The sequence below is a fragment of the Haemorhous mexicanus genome, chromosome 5, assembly GCF_027477595.1.
Source record: "Haemorhous mexicanus isolate bHaeMex1 chromosome 5, bHaeMex1.pri, whole genome shotgun sequence".
NCBI classification, from domain to species: Eukaryota; Metazoa; Chordata; class Aves; order Passeriformes; family Fringillidae; genus Haemorhous; species Haemorhous mexicanus.
The window spans coordinates 52,415,112-52,440,120 of NC_082345.1; the positions used below are offsets into that span (position 1 = coordinate 52,415,112).

General features: G+C 40.4%; 2 protein-coding genes across 5 annotated transcripts in view; one reads left to right on the plus strand and one right to left on the minus strand.

Annotated features, from left to right (window-relative positions):
- The first annotated feature begins 8,106 nt into the window (after positions 1–8,106).
- LSM8 (LSM8 homolog, U6 small nuclear RNA associated) lies at positions 8,107–12,455 on the plus strand. Its single transcript, XM_059847160.1, has 4 exons — positions 8,107–8,230; positions 9,032–9,072; positions 10,429–10,556; positions 12,207–12,455. Exons 1-4 carry the CDS (start codon positions 8,200–8,202, stop codon positions 12,295–12,297), a joined length of 291 nt encoding a protein of 96 aa, XP_059703143.1. The 5' UTR covers positions 8,107–8,199; the 3' UTR covers positions 12,298–12,455.
- A 7,363-nt stretch (positions 12,456–19,818) lies between these two features.
- The window catches only part of ANKRD26 (ankyrin repeat domain containing 26), a 47,125-nt gene continuing 41,934 nt past the window's right edge, over positions 19,819–25,009 (minus strand). For all 4 annotated transcript variants that reach the window (XM_059847163.1, XM_059847161.1, XM_059847165.1 and 1 more), the window contains 2 exons: positions 22,347–22,392; positions 19,819–21,313 (listed from right to left, as the gene is read on the minus strand). In XM_059847163.1, coding sequence (XP_059703146.1) covers positions 21,192–21,313; positions 22,347–22,392 — 168 coding nt within the window. In that variant the 3' untranslated portion in view covers positions 19,819–21,191. The remainder of the gene's footprint in view (positions 21,314–22,346; positions 22,393–25,009) is intronic.

Consider the following 25,009-nt stretch of genomic DNA (forward strand, 5'->3'; position numbering starts at 1 on the left):
GATTAGCAAAATCCTGAAGTCTTTGGAAAGGCCATGAGAAGGGGCAAGATGGGGAATGATCTTATATATTCTGTATCAAATTACATGCTGAGGGGGAAGCAGAAGAGCCTTTTTTAAAGACTAAAAGGGCATTGTAAAATAAACTATTAGAAATTGCCAAGAACATAGTTCAGAAATCTGAGGGTTTTTTTCTGTGGGTGGAACAGAGCAGATCTACACAAATTACTTTTCTTTGCATTCTCTCTGTAAAATACTATAGAATAAAACAGAATAGATTATTTTCAGGTGGAAGGGAGCTTTAATGATCATGTAATCTGTCTAACCACTTCTGGGCTGAACAAAAGTTAAGTCATGTTATTAAGGGCTTCAAAATGGAGACATTAACACCTTCTTCCCTCTGCACTTTCTCTTGACTATTCACTACGCAAAGTACTTGTAGCCAAAACTACTTCTATCTCCTCACAGGCCATGGTAAACCCATGCAGAGGGTTTACCATAAAGAAGCCCTAATATTGACTGATGCCTTCTGGAGTAATTTTAATACCAATATTTAAAAATTAGCTTATTTCTATTTATAGTTCCACCACTGAATTCAAAAGAAACTCTGCTATTTCAGTGAACATCGATGTAGTTCAACTTACAGACTTAGTACACGATTAGAATAATATTTACCAATCATTTTGAGACATGGTAATGATCAACTAAATGGAAAGAATACTTTTAGCCTCTACAATAAATGAAGCATGCGACTCTTCAGAACATTAATAGTGGCACCATACCCAGCAGAAATTGACTAAAATATTTTTAAAAACCATTATTTTTGGAAATTTTATGCCTTCAGGATGTGTTCAACATTCATTGACATATATATTTTTGTCAATGACTATAAATGGAGTGCTTATGAATTGTATTTCACTCATTCCTCTTGCTATTCAATTAGATGTGGCTGATATATTACGTGTTTTTCAGTAAGAACATAAGACACAGGCATGGATGGCTTTCAACAGCATTAATCAATAATGCAATAGCACAGCGGATGATAATGAAAAGGCAGAAGTTACCAGTGGTTAGCACTGTGCTCTCTGAGACACTGCTCTTCTCTCATACGAGATATTGTGCAGTGAAGGTAACCCTACTACACCAGAGCCAGGTAAGCAGGTAAGACTCCCAACAGAAGGACACTTCTCAAGGCCTTTTATCATTGCCCCCCTCAGCTATTACAGCACTATAGAGCTGCAAAACCTAAGCAGTACTTTCAGGTCAGGCGTCAGATGCACCAATTCAAATAGCCCAGAAATTTCACAGAGTTTATCTGTGCCACTCATCACTCCAGAGTCACAATTCGGCCTTAGACACATGACCATAGTAATCTAAGAACAAATTTTTTTCCTGCAATTAAAGAGGGAAAAACCCTAAGCACCGTGCAACTTGCTATGAAGCTGATCTGCCTCAAACAAAAAGCTTTACTCATGACAATATTTCTTCAAACAAGAAGTTACAACAAAATTCCATCTCGTCATGATCCAAAGCCCTGGTTTGTTTTTTTTTTTTTTTGTTTATTTACAAAGGTGTTCCCCAATTTAGACCAACTGTACAAACAGAAAGTCAACCAGAAGGACTTTTCCTGCTGTCACTTGCTTTTACATCTATTAATCTCTGCTCTCATAGTTCCTCCTTCCCCTCCAGATTCCCTTGTGCTGGCTGCAGCACAGTGTCCAAGGTGCAGCTTATAGAGATCTCTTTTTCACACCAAAGGCCTCAGTGCTGAGCCTGCCATTGGCATCAGTTGCCCACCAGAGTGAATAATGAGCTACCACAGCTGGGACAAGCAAGGTCCTAAGTAAAGCTCAAATATCTCACTGAAACTGGTTTTTCTCCCCATACATTAACCAACTTCAGTATCTCAACAATAGCAGCTGAAAAGACTCATCACTAGTAGGTGTCTCAAGTCCCAGCTGAAACACGAACCAGAGGACATGAAGAGAGTGCCTAAAAGCACAAGCATGTACTCTGGCAGTGAACAAGGATGCCAGCTGTGATTACCAAGGAGACAATGGAAATAATAAGAGAAAATACCAAGTTGAAGTAGCAGCTTGTAAAATCCTAGGCTAGAAATAATGACTAAACAGACAGCCTGCCTCAAGGCTCTGAAGAAAGAATAGCATCTGCCATCCTCATGTGCCACCTCTCTTCATTCTGTTGGTGCAATTCTGTTTCTTGTTCTTCAAGATTTGCTTTCCACAGCATAGCCTACCGATAAGAAAAATAGCCTCCTGTTGCCCTCTGGTCTTATGCCTTTTATCAGAAAAAAACACAGTGCCTATTAAAGGAAAGCAGATAGTCCTATTTATCTTCTGCTCCTGTTGATCATTTTTCCTTGGGGTTTCCAACAAGGATTCCAACACTGCTTCTGGGCAGGACAAAATCTGCCCAGTATGATCTTTCTCCACTTTCATAATTGGTTCAAAGGTCCTGGTGCCAAAAGACTGCTCTGTGGTACAATGGATAACCTACTTCAAAAAATAATGATGCTATATAAATTACAAAGCAGAAATATATTGATTTTTTAGTGCAATCTACATTATATCTGGCAGCAGGCAAAATGTAAGTCACCTCTGAACAGAGCCCTTTGACAACGTGCTGTTCCTTTTACATGGTGATTATGTGCCACAGAGCATATGAAAAAAGAAGTGGAATGGGGTCAAATGGGCATCTCTGCAGAGTATTAAGATAAAGGACTTTATAATTAAAACTGGAAGATCTAGTCATCTTAATGCAGACTAAAGATTAGGATCAGTGCTTTTACAGGAAGATGAATTATACTTTGAGAAGTAGGGAATCTATCAGAAGGAAAAGCCTCCTTCATGAAAGCAATTTAGCAAATGCAATTTCAGCTATGACTGTAAAAATGATTCCATGACATACTAGTAAATGTCAGTTATTCGAAGCTTATTATTTATTCTAAGTTCAACAGAATTGTCTTTATGTTCTGCTTAGAGCAACTGAAAACAAGAATCCATTTGCTCTGTTATTTTGTGATAGGTACACAACCTATTACCAATGGCATTTATCCTACCAATAGTTCGTAACATCCCCGAAAATTATTAGCTAAGAGGATAATGGTACTGAACTTCTACAGCTGTTATACATTTCTTCAGTAAAAAAGGGGAGGGAAATGGAAAAGAGCTTGTTTTCCTGCCAACAGAAACATGCAAAGTTATTTTTTATGGTTAACACATAAAGTAGGAATATTCTCATTAAGATTGCTATAGTATTTTGCACACTTTAGCAAAAATTGCTGGGGAAAATATGCACTTGGAGTAAATTTTTTTTTCAATGTTGCCATTGCAGCAGTTGCTATCATAACAAATTTTAGATCAGGTGTTTGTTAATGAATTTCTAAAGATAAATAAAAAGTACTTTGAGACCTCATGCTACAGATTTGTTTCTAGTGCGCTGTAACATATTCGCAGTCTACCAACCCTTTTCAGACTGTTAACTTTCTATGATATTTTCCAGCTGTTTAATTGCAAAACCCTGTCATTTGATATAATATTACACATTAAACATATCTCAGCTTAGATTGCAGCTAGTCATGCATGAGATGAGCGAGATTGCTACTCTTCTCTAGCTACCAGAAAAAAAAATCTATATCCTTGCATTGCTGATAATGGGTCCTAAAGTTTCTACAGATTCAGAGGAATAAAGCGGAGGTGAAGGGATGTTTCTGTTTTTCCTGAACACAAAACCAATCATGTTTAGCCAGCTTGGGTGTATATAAACTAAAGAAAAGCTAAAGGGCTAAGCTCTTTCTATGAAGTGATATTCTGGGCATGTAGGTGAAAATCAGAGCGATTTAAAACTTTGAGTCTCAGAAAGTATTAGAAAGGTTATTGGATTAAGTAAATTAAATATGTGGGATTTGGGGATGCTTAGTTTTCTTGTGGAGTACATACTGCCTGATTCTTCTTCTTCTTCAGTATGTACCACTCCATTATTTCTTACCTCAGGTGCTATCTTTTTCTTGAGCAGCATCCAAGGGATGCAATTCTTGTTGAGCAGGCTGACAGATGTTACTAATTTGGGGCATTTTGTTATATTAAATTCTTTAAAGCTCCCATTTCAACAGTCATCAGGTGATTATACTAGATTTTCAGCTTCCAAGGAAGCTGGAGGAATAAGTATTGCATCTTTCTCAATTTGATCTGACAGGGACATGGTTTGACATGCCATGGCACAGCAGCAGCAGTCAGGGCCCCTCTTCTCACAAGAGCATCATAAAGCTATTTCACTCTTCAGCATGACAGGCTCTATAAAACCTGGCTACTTCTGAGTAACTAAGAAAAGCACAGCCAGCAGCAGCTAGCATGGTTTCAGAGATGTAAAACTGATAAGCATTATACAGTGAGTAGCAACAAAGCATTTACTGAGGCATTTAATCAGCCTTAGGCTAAATAACAATTCTGCACACAGCTGCTTGCACACACACCTTACAAGAACCGTTGCAGGATTTCCTCCCTACCCTGGCAGACTTCAAGGAAGCTGGAAAGTGTGCAGACACTACAGGGCATGATTAGCTGGTCACATATTCTGCAGAAAGCATAACATGGAGCAATCACTTGCCATAGCAACCTCAACGTTTGGAGAATCAACTGCAGAAATAAACTGATTTTAATTACTAGGGAAAACGTAATTAGCAAGTAAGCTATATCTAAACAATGTAAGAGAAAAGGAAGCTTTTTTAAAGGGTCTTTTGTTTCTTCATCTGACAGCTTAATGGGCATTATTATTACTTATTATGTCCCCAAGGGCAGCTCTGCAGCAACTGAAAAGAAGGAACGGGCAAAGCGTTGCTAGCTACAGTTTTCTGATCCCAAATGTTGCCAATGTTACATAGTCACCAGAAATAAAATGTGTCTGGTCTAACGCAAGCGTGAACCTGTGAAATGTCCGTGTCTGAGTTAGTCACAGAAGGCTCGCTTTGTAAGCACTGGGGAAACACAGTCATCTTTAGCGGGAAACGCATTTAATTCTCGGGTAGAACACTATTTTCCTGGGTGAAGGAGGCAGAGGTGCCTTGCAGAGGCCGAACACCGCGGTTCCGAGGCGCAGGGCCGCTCGCCGCCCTCCGCTCCGCTGCGCTCCCCTCAGCGCACGGGCTGCGCGCGAGGCTGGCGGGCAGCGGCGCGGGCCGCCCCCTGCTGGGCACGCGGCCGAGCCACAGCTTCGGGCCCGCCCTCGTGGCTCCGCGGGCGCTCCGCACCGGCCGCAACTTCCACACAATTACGCAACCTGTGCCCCCAGTTTGTAGTTTAGCCTGCCAAACCTTGCTCCTGAAGGGAAGAGGCGGTATATTTTTTCTCCCCCAAAAAAGATACGGGTTTAGAGTTCTCCATTTCCTCTGTGTGGGTGTTTTATAAGAAGAGAACAGGAGCACTGGTGGCTTCAAACAGAGGACAGAACCTCAATTAGGGCTGTGAGAAGAAGGGTTGAGCTGCCCGCCTTCAGGAAGAGACTAAGATGAAGCCAGGAATTCTCTTTTCAGAGTTCCTTTATACTGAGGATGCTAACTGCTTTTAAGCACCTGGTTTGGCAAAGCCTGGGCAGCGGACTTCAGGAGTCTGGCCTTATCTTTGGGTTTTAATCTTCCTTCGTAAAATAAAAACAGTTTTTTAAAAAGCCCTTCTCTGGTTTTGAGGGACACTTGTAATATAAACAGGTGGATCAGAGATCCTTGATATCAGGTATTGTGGCAATGTTCTGCAAGTATTTTAAGATTTCATCCTACATCCTTGTATCCCAATGATCTCATGCTCTTGGCCTTTGAGAATGTCTCTTTACAAAGAGAAAGAAGAGTATGAAAAGGAAAATGTCAATCCTCCCCACAAAAACCCTTTAGCCTCTTACATGAAATACAGAATAATTATTGCAGTGCTGGTCTAACCATTAGTGAAAATTAAGCTTCTTATAATAAAAGCTTAAGAGGATGAGAATTATGTAATGCCCAATTCCAAAAGTATTTTGTTCTCTGACATCTCTTGTCATGTTTCTGATAAAGGCTGAGCCATTGGACAAATTCTTCAGAGACTACTTTGGTGTAGGTACCTTCACAGGTGCCAAAGAACACCTTTATTTTTTTTCTGCCTAATTTGCCTTAAAAAAATTTTTTTTTGCTTTCCCTGTGGTTCAGATGGCTATAGTATGCAAGAAAACAATTGGCATGCTAGGAGAATAAACAATAGCATTCTCCTTTCCAGAAACTGTATTCCCTGCAGGAATTAAACCACAGGCTGGACACCAAGTCCTACTTTGGACCTCTTGTCAATTTCTCTCTTTTACTGAAATAAAAGGAAGTTGGACTACTGACAGGGACAATCTAAACTGGGAGGTTGGGAGGAGACACAGCCGAGACAGGTGATCCAAACTGACCAAAGGTATATTCTGTACCATATGACATCAAGCTCTGAACATAAAGTGGGGAGGAGGAGAAAGGGGAGGATGTTTGGAGTGATGCCATTTGACATACCAAATCACCATTACGTGTAATGGGGCTCTGCTCTCCTGGAGATGGTGGAACACCTGCCTGCCCATGGGAAACATTCCTTGTTTTGCTTTGCTTGTGTGCACGACTTTTGCTTTCCCTATTAAACTGTCTTTATCTTAACCCAAGAGTTTTACAGCTTTTGTCCTTCCAATTCCTTCCCCATCCCACTGACTGGGAAATGAGCAAGCAGCTGTGTGGGACTTGGTGGCTGTGTGGAAGGGCAGCAGTCAGGCCTCCTTCCTGCCCTCCTCACACCAGCAGCCCACAGGAAACCGAGGGAGGATTACATGGCTCCCAGACTAGCAAGACTCATGAATTTACAGGTTGGAAGGGATCTTAAAGATCATCTAATCCCAGCCTCTCCTGCAACGGGCAGGCACACTTTCCACTAGACCAGGCTGCTCAAGGCCTCACCCATCCTGACCTTGAACACCGCCTGGGCTGGGGTATCCACAGCCTCCCTGGGCAACCTGTTCCAGTACCTCACCACCCTCACAGTAAAGAATTTCTTCCTAATATCTAACTTAAATTTCCCACTTTCAGTTTGTACCCATTACTCACTGTCTTGTCACTACAGTTCCTGAAAAAGGGCCCCTCTCTGGCTTCCCTGTAGAACCCCTTTGGATACTGGAAGGTTGCCATGAGGTCTCCATGCATCCTTCTCTTCTCCAGGCTGAACATTCCCAACTGTTACCCTGTCTTCATAAGGAAGGTGCTCCAGTCCTCTTATTAACTTCATGGCCCCCCTCTGGACTTGCTCCAACAGTTCCATGTCCTCCTTCTGTGGTAGCACCTGTGACACAGGTAGGGTCTCACAAAAGGAGAGGAGAACAATCAATTCTCTTGACTTGCTGCCCACACAGCTTTTGATGCAGCCCAGGGTACGACTGGCTTTCTGGCTGCAGGTGCACTCTGCTGGCTCATGCTGAGTTTTTCATCAACCATCACCCCCAAGTCTTTCTCTGCAGGGCTGCTCTCAATCACCTCTCCACTCAGCCGGTAGGTGTGTCTGGGATAGCCCCGAACAGGTGCAGGACCTTGCACTTGGGCTTGTTGAACTTCATGAGATCCACATGGGGCCATCTCTCAAGCCTATCCAGATCCCTCTGGATGGCATCCTTTCGATGACACCACACATCTTAGTATCATCAGCAGTTTTGATGAGAGTGAACTCAATCCCACTATCCATGTCGCCTATAAAGACGAACGGAGTTGCCGCAGCACCGGCCCCTGGAGGGACGCCTCTAGTCACTGGTCTCCACGTGGATAATGACCCCCTGACCTCAGCTCTTTGCCTGCGGCCACTGAGAGGAGAAAGGCAGAACAAGGCAGGCAGGCGCTGAAGCTGGGCTGGGCTGCAGGGACAAACCTTCCCGCCCCAGGCCACACCAAAGCCCCGCCCTGGCCGCGGACCCCGGCGTCCCTGCAGGCGGTGCCATGTGCTGCGGAGGGGGCGCCACAGCCCCCCCGCGCGGCTCTGGCGATCGCTCCTTGGTACGGCCCTCTTCCACCTCCTGGCCGCCTCTCGCCCCCAGCGCGTGCGCGCTCCCCGCGCTCGCGGCCGGCCCCTCCTCCGGGCTGTGCACCTGCGCGCCGGCTCAACGTCAGCATCGCGCGCCGGACGTGGCGGCGCCCCGCGAAGAGAGTCGGCCGCCATGACCTCCGCGCTGGAGAACTACATCAACCGTATCCTCCGCAGCGGGCCTGGCCGTGCGCCCGCGCTGCTGCTTGGGCACGTCCCTGTTGGCCGTGTCGGTTTCTCCTCTCGGCAGGTTGGCCTGGCAGGCCGGAGGTCCCGCGGAGAATAGGGTCCCCTACAGCACCCAGTGCTGCCGGGCTGGGCTCTGCCCGTGGTGAGCGGAGTCGCGGTGGGCCTGCGCCCGTTAAGGGCTGTTAACATGCGTTTAGATAACAGCTTCGCATCACTTGCTCAAAACCTGCGAGCTGGGGTTCTTGCAACGCTTTTTTGTTAGTTTTTTGTGCTTCTTGTACCCATGGACATTTTCAGTTTTATTCACAAACAGTAAGCTAGTAACCTAGAGTTAGTCAAGGTGATGAATATATGATCATCGCATTGGGATAATCAGATCTTCAATACGAAGGGATGCAGAATACTAGCCTCGAAATCACCACTGCAGAGCTTTTTAAGGACTTCTAAAGTTTTTTACGGACTTAAACTGTTGTTTCCATTTTGAGGCAATGCAGTTAGTAATGGGAAGAGAGATGAGCTCAAATCTGTATTCTGTTATTAAGGCTTTTCGTGTTTGTGTATGACTGTTCATGGTTGGGTGAAGCGAGACTTTCAAGGAGATATTAATGAAAAATATTATATTGTCACATGTTACTGTCAGCCATGCTGCTTAAAAAAAAGTGCTGATAGGCTTTTTATGCTCTAAATGGCTCATAAAACCTGCATTGCATATAAACGCTTCAAAAAATGTTAATGGTTCTATTCCAGATATGACTGTTTCCTTAATGAAATATCAGGTACTGTTGCAGTAATTACTTCTGATGGGAGAATGATTGTGGTAAAACTTTTTTTTTTAACATTTTATTTTCCCCCATAAAGACTTCCCATCCCTAAGCTTTGTTAGGATAGTCTCACATATTCACACTTCTAAATTATATAGTATAGAATAATTGCCATAAAGCTTGAAAAAATAATTTTATGAAGACTGTTTCTTGCATGTCATGTCAGCTTTTTTCCATTGATAAATTTGTGTGTGTGGATGCTTTGGCCTTTTTGTCAAATGGCTTTTTCTGTGGGAATGCACCAAAATGTGCATTCCGTTCAGTAATTTCATTTCTCTCTAAAATGTTCACTTTGTTTTGTATGCTCTTCAGCTTTCCTGCTAAAACCATTTCTTCCCTATGGCTGTAGAAAAACATCATCTGGAGAATTGCTGGAGAAGTGTTTTGGGCTTTTGTTTATACCTGAAAACCTGAGGATAGGCCAACTTAATATATTAGACTGTATAATATTTTTGGCTTTATTGCTTCTGTGTTCTGAGGTTTTTTTTCCTTGCATCGCTTGCCCCCATCTTTTATTCTTTTATGGTTTGAGTGTAACTTAATAGTATGATTGTTGTAGGAGGATTGTGTCTCTCTGTCTGCACTTAGCTTTGTGCAGCCTCTGGACAGAGAAAGCAGAAATCTGTTGGCTTCACCAAATCTGCTGAAGTCAATCTGGTAAACTTTGTGTGTGTGCTACAAGATACTTCCTATCAATAAAGGTTTGAATGGAGTTGGTATATATGACTTGTTAAATTATATAAATGCATGTTATGGCTGTTTAAAGTGTTGTTTTATGTGAGTTTGAATTTCTTAATCAATTAGGGATGGTAAATTTGTGTTAATAATTTTCCAAATATGTACTTAAGTGCCACAAAATCCTGTATTTTTAAATTTTTTTTATTATAATTTGTTTAACACAAGGCAATCTCCTTCAAAGAGATACCACTTAATTGCTTGTTAGGAGTGGTTTCAATATTGTTGACTGCAAGAATCCAACTTTTCTGTTCTTTGTTTATTTAATAATTTTTTTAATTTCTGGAAATGTCCATACAAAAAACCAGTGTAGAAATAGTAGAATTGGTTCTCTAGAGGAACATCATTGGTAAAATGAAAAATTTATTTTGTTAATAATAATGCTTAAGCTTATTGTGTCTTTTAGCATGAACACACAGTAACACATGGGTGCTTCATTAGTTGTTGCTTTAAAATTTCATTCTTCAGCTTTTGTGTTTAAGCCGAAGAGTAAAACCTGAACAGAATATCTGTTCTTCAGTACCTTTATTTTGCCACTCTGTTTAAGATATCTTGACAGCAAAGAGGAAATTTTTAATGGCAATGGCAGTGTGCTTTTTTTGTGGGTTTTTTTTCAGGGAACACTCAAAGGTTTTGATCAGACCATAAACTTGATTTTGGATGAAAGCCATGAACGAGTGTTCAGTTCTTCACAGGGAGTTGAGCAAGTGGTGCTGGGCTTATACATTGTGAGAGGTGATAACGTGTAAGTATTTCATGTTCTTGTTTAAATCCTTCCATACAGACTTGTGTGTGGATATTTATAGCTATAATCTGTATAAATCATGATAGCCCCACACACCTTGCATCTTTGTGGGCAGCACTGAAAGTCTTGTCAAATCTGAAGGTATTAAAAAGATGTGTAGAAGTGACACTTAGGGACATGGCTTAGTGTTGGACTTAGCAGTGTTAGGTTAATGGTTGGACCTGATCCTTCCTAACACACAACTGTGATTCTGTGTTAAAGAGCAAACATCTACACTTCTTTGACAGACGTGATTGCCTTGTAATGTTGAGATTGAAGATGATCTCAGGGCTGGAGTATCTCTTGTACAAGGACAGGCTGGGAGATGATGAAGGACAAGACAGAATTATCACTAAAAAATGAGATAGAACTTTTGTGCAAAAAGTCAGCAACCTGGTATACACAGTTTTGGTTTTTTTGGGTTTTTTTTTGGTTTTTTGGGGTTTTTTGTTGTTGTTTTTGGGTTTTTTTGTTTGTTTTGTTTTTGTTTTTGTTTTTTTACTTCAGCACAGATGTTCACAGAGAGCATTTTATAATCTGGAAAATCCTTGAAGGTTCTGACTTGACAGTGTAGCAAATGTTGAAGCCAGTGTAGTGATGTGTCAAATGTAGGAGTTGGTATTTGATATAAAATTTCTTTACAAAATGAGGGTGAAAGCTCATTGAGTGCAGAGGGAAGTAGCTGGTGTCCCAAACCTTTGGGAGGGTTACTATAGAAGTGGAAGTAACCATGGAAGGGTTACTATAGAAGTGGAAGAAGGCCTGGTAAGTGGGCCAGCTTGGAAAATTACTTTTGCAGCAGCATTGTGAAACCAATGGCAAAAGTAAGATTATTTTTTTATCACAGCTGGAAGAAAGAGTATGTTGTAGTGACCAACACATGAGCCTGGATAGGAATTTTTATCTTCTAATGGATACTTCTGTACAACAAAATGCCAAGGCTTAAATTGATATCTAGGTACATTTATCTGCCATCAGTGAGAAAGTGGATTATTCCAAATACTCATAGCTTTTGACTTAAACTTTTAAGAAAAACTAATTTGACACATGTACAAAGGTGGGACTATGTATGCCACTCTACCAGTAGCTTTTCATTCAGATAGTAAAAATGTGTATAAAACAGCAAATAATGGTTTACTACTTCACTGTTTCATCATACAGTTGAAATGGATGATGAAAGACATCCTACAGCCACATTACTGAAATATATTCAGAATATGCTTCTGTGAGTCTTAACAAATTCAAACATATTTATTACAAGTAATAATTATGTATTCATGCAACTCTTCAACATGCTGAAATTCAGTGTCCTTACAGGAAGAATTAAAAAAAAAAATCAACAGCTAAGTAACAGTAACTTCAAAATAGGAGACTCTCATGAAATAGGGAAGCTATTGAAAAATAAAAGGAAAGAAAGAGTACATGATACAAAATATTTTGAGCATTCCAGTGTGCATCACTAGAAGCTTTCATGGAACAAACAGCATCAGTCAGAAGTTGGTATAGTTCAACAGGAAGTAAGGCTTATTAGAAGATAAAATGCAGCTTCTTTTTTAGAACTGTGTAATTTGATTTCAACAAATAATAACCTGATTTTTTTTTTAATTGCAGTGCTGTGATTGGTGAAATTGATGAAGAGACAGATTCTGCTCTTGACTTGGGGAATATTCGAGCAGAACCTTTAAACTCAGTTGTACACTGAAAAGATAAAAATGCACTGGGACTTTGTAAATCTTTGGTTGTACAGACCTATTTAGCAATGTGGACAATTTTTACAAATTGTGTTTAATTTGTTTAGTCACCAGTTTTGTACTATGTTGTAGTTTTGCATGTAAATTAAAGTTTCTACATTTTGCTAAAGATACTTTCATTGAATTTCTTTTGGGATTTCATGCTGCATAGTTTCACTGGGAAATGCAGTCAGTATCAGTGATGGTCCTGATACTGTGTATATATACCTTGTTCTTAAAATAAGATCTCATTCCTAAAGGTAAACCAAGGTTTTTTCAAGTTAACCCAGGATTATTTGAAGGTAGATGTGTAACAGTCAGTTTAACCATCTCTAAATGTAGTTGTGGCTGTATGTGGAAAACTGATCTTTGTACTTTTTTTTGTGTATGTGTGTGTTGTAGAAAGGAAGAATGTTAAAAGTCAAATTAATGACGTATGCACATAATACTTTTTTTTTGTGGTGTCAGACCTTGTTGTTCCCCAAGACTCCACTGGAGGTGCAGGAGTTGTAATGCCTTTATCCTTGCAGACAAATTGGAGAAGGAGACTTTTGAGCAGGAACAAAAAACCCAAATGCATGCATTTATTTGAAGCCCATTAAATTCCAGACCAACTCATTCTCTCTTTACCTTTCAGAGGCTGTTGTGTTGCTTAAAATTTGGATAAGACCTATAGAAAGAGAATTGTTTGTTTGCTAATGTGTAACTATTGTCTTAGAATATAGTTTCGATGACAGAGAAATACTTTTGGTAGGTAAATGATTTATTTTGAATGAAATTTGCCTTAATTTTGAATATAAGGATCCCAAGTAACAATGATCACATACAGAGCTCTTAGACGTTAGCCACAGCCAAACTAAGTGGGACAAGTTCTGTGCAGCATAGTGTGTTTGATGCCGTATCAGCATGAACAAAGCTGTACTCTTGAACAAAGCTGTTTTTGTTACTCTCCAGTGTCCCACATGTTGTGGTGTGAAGCAATATCCAATACCACAGATCCAGTATTTTTCCCTTGTATATAAATGTGCTGTCAAAACAGAAAGGAATTTTATTGTGCATATTAAGGGGTTTTATACTAATTTTACTATTAAGTGGGATTTTTTCATTGCAAGTTCACTGTTTGAGAAGCAAATACATTGAAGATACATGTTTTCCATAAAATGTCTCTCAATTCTTGTAGCTTCCACCTTGTTTTCTAAGGTTGTTCTTGGTGGAGCATATGAAGCTCAGCAAACCTTTTTTTACTTTATCCGTCTTGTGATCTAGTACTGTGTTGTGTTCTGTCCACATTTCTTCTGGGAACTGCTGAGCAAACATAGAATAAGTCAAATAAGGTTTTCCTGTAAGTACCAGAAGTCATTGCTAACTCTGGCTATAATTGATTATGTCAAGAGAATCAGTTTCATTAAACAGTCAAGAAAAAAGCTTTTTGCTACTGAAATGCTGATTCCTTCACAAGAGAAAGGAAAGAATAGGAACTGAATTGTATTGGTAAAGAAAAAGCAGATTATTAAAGTAGGTATTTTAGAGCTCAGCAAAAAGTGCAGAGCAAAGAGTGGAGTCAGGATGAGCAGATTTTTAATGTACTACTTATTGTTGGATGTATTAGGAGAGTTATAGTTGAAACACATGGATTGAATACTTCTAGTAGCATTGGAGAAACTATGGAAATATGTTGTCTATAGCTGAGAAATTATGTTTGAAGTTTAATCATGGAATGCTAATGCATTTTGGAGACCATCTACCTCAAACACATCATTTGCAATGGTGAAAGGGTCAAAGCCAGGAGACCTAGTCAGAAGGGATTTCTTAAATGTAGGACTTGATAATTCTTTTAAAAATTTCAAGATGCAATTAAAGCTTTGTGAAGTTTCAGGGACTCTAAGCCATAGTGGCTAACTAGGTACCTGTAAGTTTTTAGTGCAGAGAAATCACTCAGTAAAACAGTATTTAATGCATGAAATTGAATTATAACTGGTCTGAAAGATTTATTTTCATTGAATGAAAGCTGTAGTGCAGTCCAGACTAAAAAACAGATAACCAATGAGAGTAATTTATGTCATTGTTTTCATAAATGAAGAAAGATGGGACAAATCAATGCAATTGAAACCACAAAGTGGACATAGACTGATGGCCTAGTACCAGTGATTCTGAAGAAAGCTAGAGAGTGTTAGTCCCCAGAGGGAGAGTGGGGTGGAAGCTCAGCACATGTAAAGCCTGTGTGTGTGTTCACACTAGGGAACTCTGCAGTCAGTGTTGCAAGCACATTGAAGGTAGTAAAAAGGTACAACAGAGCAGATAAAGTAGAGCCGAAGTTCTGAGAGGAAAACTTACCTCTTCAGCATCTGAGGAGTTATGAAAGAAGACTGGGTGGAATGAGAAAAGAGCACCACAGATACTAGTTCTGTGTTGAGAAGGGGTATGTTGATCGCTGTGTGCCAGCTGGCTGGGATGAAGGTTCTCCTGTTTAACACTGCAGAGATCCAGCAAAGCAAATTTCTCCTGGGAGATAAGTAGTATTGTCTACAGAAAGCCTTTGCTTTGTTCTTCCTGGAGAGAAAAGTACTCTCAACAAAAAAAGAGTAACTCTCTTTCTGGAACTGAAGGTGCTCCCTAAGAGTTCTGACTGCTGGTGCCTTATGACTGTCATTTGGTTCCATGGGGTACATAAGAGCCCTGCTGAGATCATGAATACTTTTTTCCTGAAATGGTCTTCCTGCAATGAACCTAGATTAAATATTCAGTAAATAACAGGTGATACTCAGTAAAATCCAGTGAGTCCTTGCAGACTAATAAGCATATTATACAAAAATGAGAAGGGCAGAGAAAGGTGATACTAAAGCCAAAAGGAAATAAAGCTGAATTAGAGGTAATTGTCATATGCCATTAAATTTCCTGCATTGTCATAGGTTGGTCACTTCCTCCTTTTGTTTGATTAATTGAGACCTTGGAGTGAAAGGACAGCTCTTGACTAGTAGTGGAAAAATGCTCCAGTGAAATGAATGAGCTGGTTTGTGAAGAGATTAAGTAAATTAAGAAGAAAGAAGAAATGAAGAAACACATGAAGCATGAAGAAACACAGAAACTATCTTCTGTGGTCCAAGGGCAATTTCTCTAACTGCAATCCACATCAAAGTGCTTCAAGATTGCGTGGCCTTCAGGCAGGTTACTGGCTGTACTGGTTTGAAAGAACATGGATACTGTTTTGAGGATGTAATCCCACAGTGGACAATTTCTGTACAACTTGACCTTTCCTATCAACTATAGCCTGTTGTCCTTAGCCCTGGAGGTAGTGTTTATTCTTCAATCCACACATAACACACTCAGTGCTAGAACTGAAGATAAAGTGCAGGTGGATGATATTTATCTCATGGCCACTACTACTTTCATAGCAGATGTACCAGATCTGTGTGCCTGAGTAGGTGTTTTGTACCCATAGCAACGTAATTCCACCAATTAGCCTCTGCTGCATGCTGCTGCACTCTGCTAAGAATTTTACTCCGCAGATTAATATAGAAATTATCCTCAAATACCAGGGTTGTGTTCTCCATGCATTGGTATGAAAGGATTTCATTTATTCAACTGTTAATATGACAAATACTAAGTCATGTGCTGTTGCTCCTTTAGGAATTACCATAACCACAGCAGCACTTCTCAAGAAGGAGAAGCCTCAGTTGAAGAGACCTGGAAATTGAGTGTGAGTTATGCCAGTTAGAACACCAAGGTGTGTTTGCTAGTTATATTTGGTCTATGGTACCTTTGTGGCACCTGTGTATCCTACTCTACTAATTTTTACTAATGGATTCTTATTTCTGCTTTCCAATTGAGAGAACTGCAGTTTATCGATAAAAATAATGAAAATAATTCAGTGGATTAAGTGGAACTTGAAATAGCCAGAAAACCTGTCTCATATCAATCAGTTTTAACTTCTCAGTTGCTTAAATAAAAAGGCATTATAACTTCAAGTATCAGGTGTTCATGGACAAATAACTATGAAACCCAGATGTGCCAGAAGTTCAAGATTGTTGAGGTGAGGGAGGGAAAGCTTGTACCACACCTGGGTTAAAAATACATGACAGAAGATTGTAAAGAGACAGGTATTTATTCTGGAAATCATGTTCCTGATGGCCTCTCTCAGAGTGCCGTATTTTGCCTTAGGGTCCTTTTCAGGGGCCTTTTTTTTTCTGTAATTTTTCCTGTAATTTTTTTTTTACTGTAATTCTTACAGTAATGGCAGAAATGCTGATATTTCTTACATCAGTAGTATTTTCCCTGAAGGAAATAAAAGCTCCACTGACGCAGGTGAAAACCAAAGCTGAAAACACAATAGCATTCAGACTTTTGCCAAAACCTGCTTACTAGCCATAAAAGCAGGACTTGTCTGCTTGTTGATGTTCCTTCCTGGAGCATTGCAGCACGTTCCAGGAGCTCTGGACTTGCTTGGAACAATGTGCTGCTGCCGTTCAGCCTTACACCAGTAACAATGCCACCGGATGCCAAAAAAATTTCACTCTGTGCTCAACTTCTTTCCGGCTCCTTGCACTTTTAGATGAAAGGCTTTCATTGCTTTAGAGAGGACAAGCACATGTGCATGTACTGCTTTTGCTAAAACCTCTTTAATGGCTTTCCTGCCATCTTGTTTTATACTCTAGGTTTATTTTATCTTCAGTGTGGAATCCAGCAGCGATGATTACAGTGCGTAGAAGTGGGAGTGGAAATTATTCAGTGGAGAAATTGAAGAAGTTGGACCTGAAGTACTCTAATGCATAAAAAATAGAAATAGCTAGAATGGAAACCTGCTGAATGTGAACAAAGTTGGGCTTTACAGCAGTGATCATTGTAGTGAAATTCTCTTAAACACAGGTACAGTTATTGTGTCTGTATAAATCATTCATCTTATAAGAAATACTGAGAAATTGTGAGAGAACATTTTCTACTCAGAAGTATTTTAAGGCACTGGAAGTTTATATGCAAGCTTCCTATCCTAAAAACTTACTTTTTAATTATGGTTATTGCCTTGTGTGCTTAAATTTTTGGTAATTCTTAGTTGTGTAATTTTCAGACTACAATTCTGTTTATGATGCAGATGCAAACCTGTATGCACATAAATGTGCCATGTGTCTGCAAATTGGCCAGAGCTGCTGGTGGTGTATGGCTGGGATCTGCAACATTCACACTGATGAACATGTGTGTGACGTAGAGACTTTGGATACAGGGACAGGTTGTCAACCTTGTATTCAAAGCAGCGTGCATGCAAAAGACTAAGAAAAAACATGCAGCATTAACCCCCCCTAGCTACCCATAACAGTTTCAAATTTGGTTTCTAGCATTTCCAATTAATAAAACCATTTCTTGCCAACTGCCACGTAAATACCACCTCATCTGTACCATTTCATGCATACAGACCTAATGTACTGTTCTGGTTTGCACTGAGTTACAAGACTGAACAGAAGCCAAGGCAGGAAGTGATTATGGCTAAGGAGCTGATGCTGATTGAAAATGTGTGCTGCTGTGGAGGAAATATCAGACAATAGAACCTCAGTCAGTTTGGAAACAGATTTAAAAACCAGCACATTAGGATGTAAACAGTCAATAGGACTGGGGCCAGCCTTTCTCCTAACAATCAGATCATTAGCAGAAGGAGCGTGCAGAATGATTTCCATGATTAAAGAGCAAGTGCAAAATCCATGAACGCGTGTGCTCATCAATGCTGAACGGAAGTGGCCTTCTTGCTTTTTGCTGTGTTTCTTCTACAGGTTGTGCTAGCTCATCCTGGACGCAAGAGTCAGGCATAAGTGCAGTTTAAATCTAGGAAGTGCAAATGGTCAAGGACTTTGAAAAGAAAGGTTTAAGATTATTTTGTGTAATTGTAATAACGTAGGATCACTCTGGAATTGCGCTTCTGATTTTCAAGACAGCTTCTGTGAAAAGGCATCAGCTCACATTCAGTTAAAATTGTAAGGATCCAAGTGGAAACAGTCCCTGATAAGAAATGGAACAGAGTGATTGCTATAATTTAAGTGATGATCATTATGTGGCTGAAGGGGACAGCTTCCTGATTTGGCTAGAGACTAGTTTAACTTCTTGCATCCTTTATAACATACAGGAAGTAATTTTGAGTTTTATGCTGCAACTTCTGATTTCACCATTTTACAGAAGTCCAGCCAATGCAGAAAGGAGTAAGAAAGGCAAACAATACGTTTGCACGTATCCATTTCATTTATGGACAAGACATGTACAGTGTTTTATAACGACACTTGATGTGTCAACAGTTTTGAGTTTGGTTCTAATTATGCTTTTTCTGACTTTCAACATCAAAGTGCAGATGGCAGCAAAATGGCCCTTAGCTAAAAGGGAATTATCAGGCTACCCTACTGTTAACCACTCTTCAACACACAGGAATGCCTGAGCAATGCCCTCCATCATCTTGGGTCATTAAGTAGTAGAGCATTTGTTATGAAAGTACTGAAAGTACTGAAGTTCCCATGCTGTCTGCCATAGGCCACCTGAGCCTTAGTAATTTAATGAAGTGAGAAACTTCTAAGATGACAAAGCTTCTACTACAGGACACATTTGCCTGGCCACTGGCTGTTAAGACCTGGCCAGTTATTACAATTATTAGAGACAAGCCTCTGTCTTACTAAAGGTGCAAGCAAAGGCACATATACCAAAGGCATTAGTACAGATTTTTATTTATCAGTAAATGTGAGATAGAGAGAGTTAGGAAAAAGACAAGTGGAGGAGAGGGAGAGAAGGGAGAGACAGAAACAGAATAAACATCAGAAGTATCACCCCCCCAGAGGTTCCAATGAGAGCCTGTTGGTTCTCTTGTCTTGTTGGCGGTTGCAGTCCTGTTGATGTGGTGGTTGCAGACTGTATCCATGAAGTGGAGAGGAAAGAGCCCACATAACACCAGGTCCATGGGGTTTATATTAGCTGAGGCAAGGTGGAAAGGCCCCTGTATTTCCCCAGGATGATGCAGTACTGGATCATGGGACATTCAATGAGTCACTGACATCTTCTAAGGTGTTGCAGCTGTTTCTTACCTACTATAGCTAAATTAATCATGGCCCATCAGCTGAGATAAATCCCTTCATCCTATGGTACTTCAGAAGGGAGTTGTCACAGCTGAGCCATTATGTAAGGGAAGATATTGGCATGGTAAGGAGAACTATCCCACTTTGCAGGATTTGCCTCCTATCAGCCTCTTCCCTTATCTGGAAACCCAGTTTGTAGCCTCAGGTGTGCACACCCACCTGCACTGGGAAGGCCACTCTGTGCATCAGTGGCCAAGCACCCAGCTGATGGTTGAGCTAGTCCAGTCTCTTGCAGCACCTGGGCAGTTAGTGCAAATGGTCGAGTGTTTGAGTCATTCATCTGTAGCAGTCCAGTCTCTTACAGGGCAAGGTGCATCTGTGAGCACTGGAAAGTTCTATGAGCAGAGAAGGGGGGGTAAGCAGTGTCAAGAAGAGGAACAATAAAACAAAGCCATGTTCTAGACTGCAAAGTTTATTAAATATCAAGTTCAATTAAATACAGTATAATAGCTTCACAAATATATTCATATAAAAAGGAAGAGTGTTACAGCAGCATTTAATGCTTTTCTCACTATCTGTTAACTCAAGTCCTTAAAATAGTGGGTAAAACCCTAGTATTCTTTCAGTCTTGATTCATCTCAGTACACTTATTCTTACTTTTCCAGAACTGGGACTTGGTTCTATACTCTGCTGGTGACTTTTGCAGATGGGAAATGACAACACACATCTTAATTAAAAACCGGTAACTCCCTGAAACAAGTAAAACTGCTTATATGGTTGCTATCAAATTTCCACCACATCTGTGCTACAGACACCATATCATCAGCTGCTAGCAGCAACAAAAAGATTGGGTATCCTATCACACAAGTTCTGGAGAGTACCAAGGAGTATTAATAATATTTATGTTCCTTTTCTACCCCTCCCACTGAAAGTGTTTTCAGGTGTACCATAAGTGTTTAAGCAAGAGCTGCAAAAGTCTGAAGCTGCAGCAATTTTTAATACAGAAATCAGGACCAATACCATGAGAGGTACTGACTTTCAATACCCCTCATAATATTCAAGTGTATTGTGACAGTGACTGATCATGAGGCCAGGTTGCCTATGGAGACTTTGGAGTCTCCATTTTTTAAGTAATGAAAAAACCAACACAGATCTGGGAAACTACCTAAAGGTGGTCCTCCTGGAGCAGAAGTGCTAGAACAAATAGCCTCCAGAGGTCCCTTCCAACCTCACTCATTCTGTGATACAAAAAAAAAAAAATACAAAAAGACCATAAAACAAGTCTTGGCACTACTACACACTCACAGTCATTTTAAACTTATGTTGCATAAAGTGACAACAACGTAAAGTGCCCTTTTCTCTAGCTTGAACACCACTATAAGTTAATTAGCAGAACCTAGTTCTGCAGCTGGGCTCAAAGAACATCAAATGATGTCCTAAGCATTGAAATAACACTGGAGAACTTAGAAACACATTGAGTGAAAGGATGAAACAGAACAAAGTGAATGCTTTTGTTAAAACACAGACCACGAATAATGCAGCATAATGAAGCTACTGTAAGAGGAAACATTTCTGACAGTTTTGTCAAGCTAAAGAATCCAAATGAGTCAAATCTCCTGAAAAATCTCAGAAAAAATGGATGTGGTTCTTACTGTGAGTGCAAAAGAAACCAGCTATGCAGAAAAAACCCAACAGATGGGTGCACTGTCCTTGACATCCATTTAATTGAGCAATGAACAAGTTTTCACATCTGAACTGGGGAGAAGGGAAACCATAGGTGTGCTTTCTATAAAAGCAAAATTGTTCAGAGCCTTTCTACAGCATTTCATTCAAATCATGTAATTTTTGGTTAAAACATCACGGTACTCCTCTATTGCTCTGCAAAGGGGATCCTGGTCCACATGAAGGTTTTTGGAAGATCCAGCACATCCACTTTCAAGTTCTGCAGTGGCTGAGGGGAAAAGAGACGAGATTCTTTATGTTACTTCTACAGCAGACATGGAGAAATAAGGCACTGTAAGAGCCAAGAGTCTGCATAACTCGAGAGTCTGCAATATTGAACAAGACTAAATTTCCAAGGGCACCTAATAAGGGAAGAGATGGGCACAAAGGAAGAAACACATTTTGTGCACATTTGCGTATTAGTCAACAGCATTTCTAAAGCTAGTGACAGACATTCCAGAGGCTACACACTGAACATCTTGTGGGACTCCACATGACTCCAGTGGCCCTTAACAGTCCTTCTTAAAGTCTTTGCTTTCCTTAACTGTTCAAAGCTGTGCTTTATTGCAACTACAACTACACAGCTGCAGTCCCTGCAAAGCAGTGACTCTGGAGGACCAGCTATCATGAAGCAAGTGGATTTCCTCTTTGGACGCCTGGCCTCAAGTTACAGAGTGTGTTTTATGCTCCATGTTGCAAGCATTGAACTCATGTTTGCCTAAACACTACTGAACCATCTCTTCCTAAAGAAATGTTGTCTTTTATCCCTGATCATGTTCTTCTTAATTATTCAAAACAAGACTGACTGCAACACCTAAGCTACAAAGACAAGCCATGAATCATAGCAAGAAAAATCAAGATCTAAGAGCAGAGAATATGTACTGTACTGCTTAGTACTGAATGCAATCCACGTACAGGGAAGAAAGGGATGGCTGAAGTCTATAAAGATCTCTAAAAATCTGGGGGCTTCTTTGATGTTTTTGCTGGAGATTAACTCTAGTGAATAGCAGCTTCATCCTAAGCTGAGTGTTTCTGAGTAGAGCAGGGGATGAATTTTCTTTTTGTTAGTTTTTTTCTAGGCAAGTGCATAACATTCTGTGCAGTGTTTTGGGAAGTAGGAATTTTTCACATTCAAGTCTAAACTGGAGAGCTTGCAGAAATAAAACCTCTGTGCTTAACAGAAGAAGTTGAAAATAATGGCTTGAAAGCTGTTAGAAATAGACACCTTTTTCCTTAATAACACAAATGTAATGACACATTACCTTCTTTCAGTTCCTTAGTGATTTTTTCATCCAGTTCCTGTCGTACCTAGAATTATACATCAAATATAAAGTTTAGACATAATATGACCCAAATATAAGTGCTAAAACTCCTGAAACATTCTTACACCCCACAGACAATGTGATAAATCCTAAAAATATCATCCCAAATGGAGAAGATGGGCTGTGATAGCCAAGAAGATGCTGAAGGCCCTGGACCACATGAGCTATGTGGAAAGGCTGTGAGAGAGCTGTGACTGTTTCTTTCCTGGAGTAGAAAAAGCTCAGGCAACCTTGTCTGTGTGTATTAACTACCAGGGAGTGGAGAAACAGAGATGGAGCCAAACTCTTCTCAGTGGTGCCAAAAGAACAACTCCCCCCAATCGTTTTTCTCAAGCATGGAAATAAAGCCAACACATGAATTTCTCTGAAAAGGAAGGAAAAGGCCTTTGAATGAAAATACATGTTTGAGTACTGACAATGTCTCCATTGTCCTCCTGCCCCCTCCGGAGAAGGCACGAAGTACCAAGGACTGAACAACAGGCCCTAACGAGGTCTCAATAATAGGCCCAGAGCCAAAGCTGACTTTAGATGAACCTTCCAACCAAATGTTATCTCTATATACCTACTCATTATTTTATGAGTATTTTATTTATAGTATTGTTATATGTGTGCATTTATTGGCAATCATGTATTTACCTTTCCACATCTAGAAACTAGACGAGGCCACATCTGGCCTAACCAGGGGGGTATAGGATCAAAGACTTGATTCCTCCTTGAGCCCTGGCCAGGCTTTGGGAGGAAGCAAACAGGTGAATGAAATTACACATTATGTCAGCTTGTTTGTTTAACAGTATAAAAGCTGGGCTATTTTCACAGCAAAGTTGGGGGAGCCTGGTGGCCTGCAAGGTGGATGCACCGCAGGAGTTCCCAGTTACCTTGGTTCTCCAGTCCTTCGCTGTGACACCTTCCCCTGACAGCTAAGGTGTCTCAGACTTGTATTATGGCAAAGTACTGGAGTAACTAGTGAAGTATCTTTCTTTATCACTTAGGCATTCTTTTGGAGTAATCATTAGATGCAATGCATAGCTTGTCCTTTACAATTCTTTGCTAATGATTATATGCTTTGCTTAGCTTAGCATATCCTTGCAGAATTCACTGCAGTTTTACATTATGGTAAATTCCACTATTCCTCAAGTCAGTGTCTGTGTCCTGAGCAGGTATCTCTCACTGCTTAGCTCTTAGGCAGCAACATACTGGGTCACTTTCAGCAGTCACCATCTCAGTAATTCTGTTTCAGGAGGTGATGTTGACTTACTACTTGCCCATGGGGCTTCTTGAGCACAAAGTTGGATCCTCCAAGACTCCATGAGATGATACTCAGGGTCTAGGAACTCAACTCCAGAGCAGTACTGCTACTGCATACACAACTCCTGTTGCTACCCAGAACAGGCAAGGGCAGTAAAGAGCCTTGTCCTCTAGTTTAACCAAGTTCCATCAGAAGAGGTGAAATCCATACATATGGTGCCATCTTACAGAAGCTGAACTACCACAGAAGCCATAACTTCACAAAGACATAAAGCACAGAACTACTTGGCAGCAAGTCACTCTTTTACGCAAGAGAAACCAGCAACTTCAAAGTGTCTCCAGCTTTAGGCCAATGTAAATGCATCAGTAAGTTTGAATCAAACCTAGCAGCATAAATAGAGAAAACATTTGCAATAGCACCCAAGGTTAAGCAGTACGGACTACAAACCTTGTCATATATCTGGCTGCAGAGAAGAGAGAGAAGATTTTTTGATTAAGGATCTGAAGAAAGAAAAACAGCCTTAAGTTCAAAGGTCTTCAGTGAGACAAGAACATGGCCTACATGTACATGAGGCAAGGAAAAAAGCTCACAATAGAAAGACCACTAAAATACAAGAAGGCAGTTGGAAAATGAAGCCAGAAAAGGAACAGAAGTTGAGAGAGAGCGTAGGGAGCTGACATTCCCGTTCTCACATTATGTAGGGAAACTGGTTTCATAAATCCACCAATTCACACTGGTTGCAGCTAGCAGAGTTCACTATTCTTTTCTACATCAAGACACCCACATTCATTTGCAGCAGCCTTTGGCACAGCTGTTAGGATAGAAGCTTGACAGTTTGAAAGTGTAACAAGTGGCCTTGTGTCCCAAAATCTTGCAATACTTGCAGCAAGTAGACAGACATTCTCTGCCTTGGGCTATGCACTACATTTCCAAATTCTGGTACACAGATCACTAACAGTACTGCCTATTTATGACTCAGAGAGGGAAGACTTGGTTATAAGACTTCCCTGAACACAGTGAACATTGGGGTACTTGAGGCTACAGGTGATGCCATGACAGTCTCAGTTGTTCCCTAATTGGTGATTTCAGGAAGACTTATCACAATAGAATGTGCAGCTCAATTTAGTATGAAGGCAGATAAATTCACAGCAGGAAATCTGAGTTCCAGACACCACCCTTCGGCTTTCATTGACAGAGCATCTGGCATGCTGAGTTTCCATCTTTCTCTTAAAGGAACCTGGTTGAAATGGTAAGAAATAGGTATGTTTTCTGTGGGTATAACAGTTGTTTGTCTCACCCTTATTCAAGTAAGAAAACTTCAGAATTTGATACAGTATTAGAGCTAAAAGGGAATCCT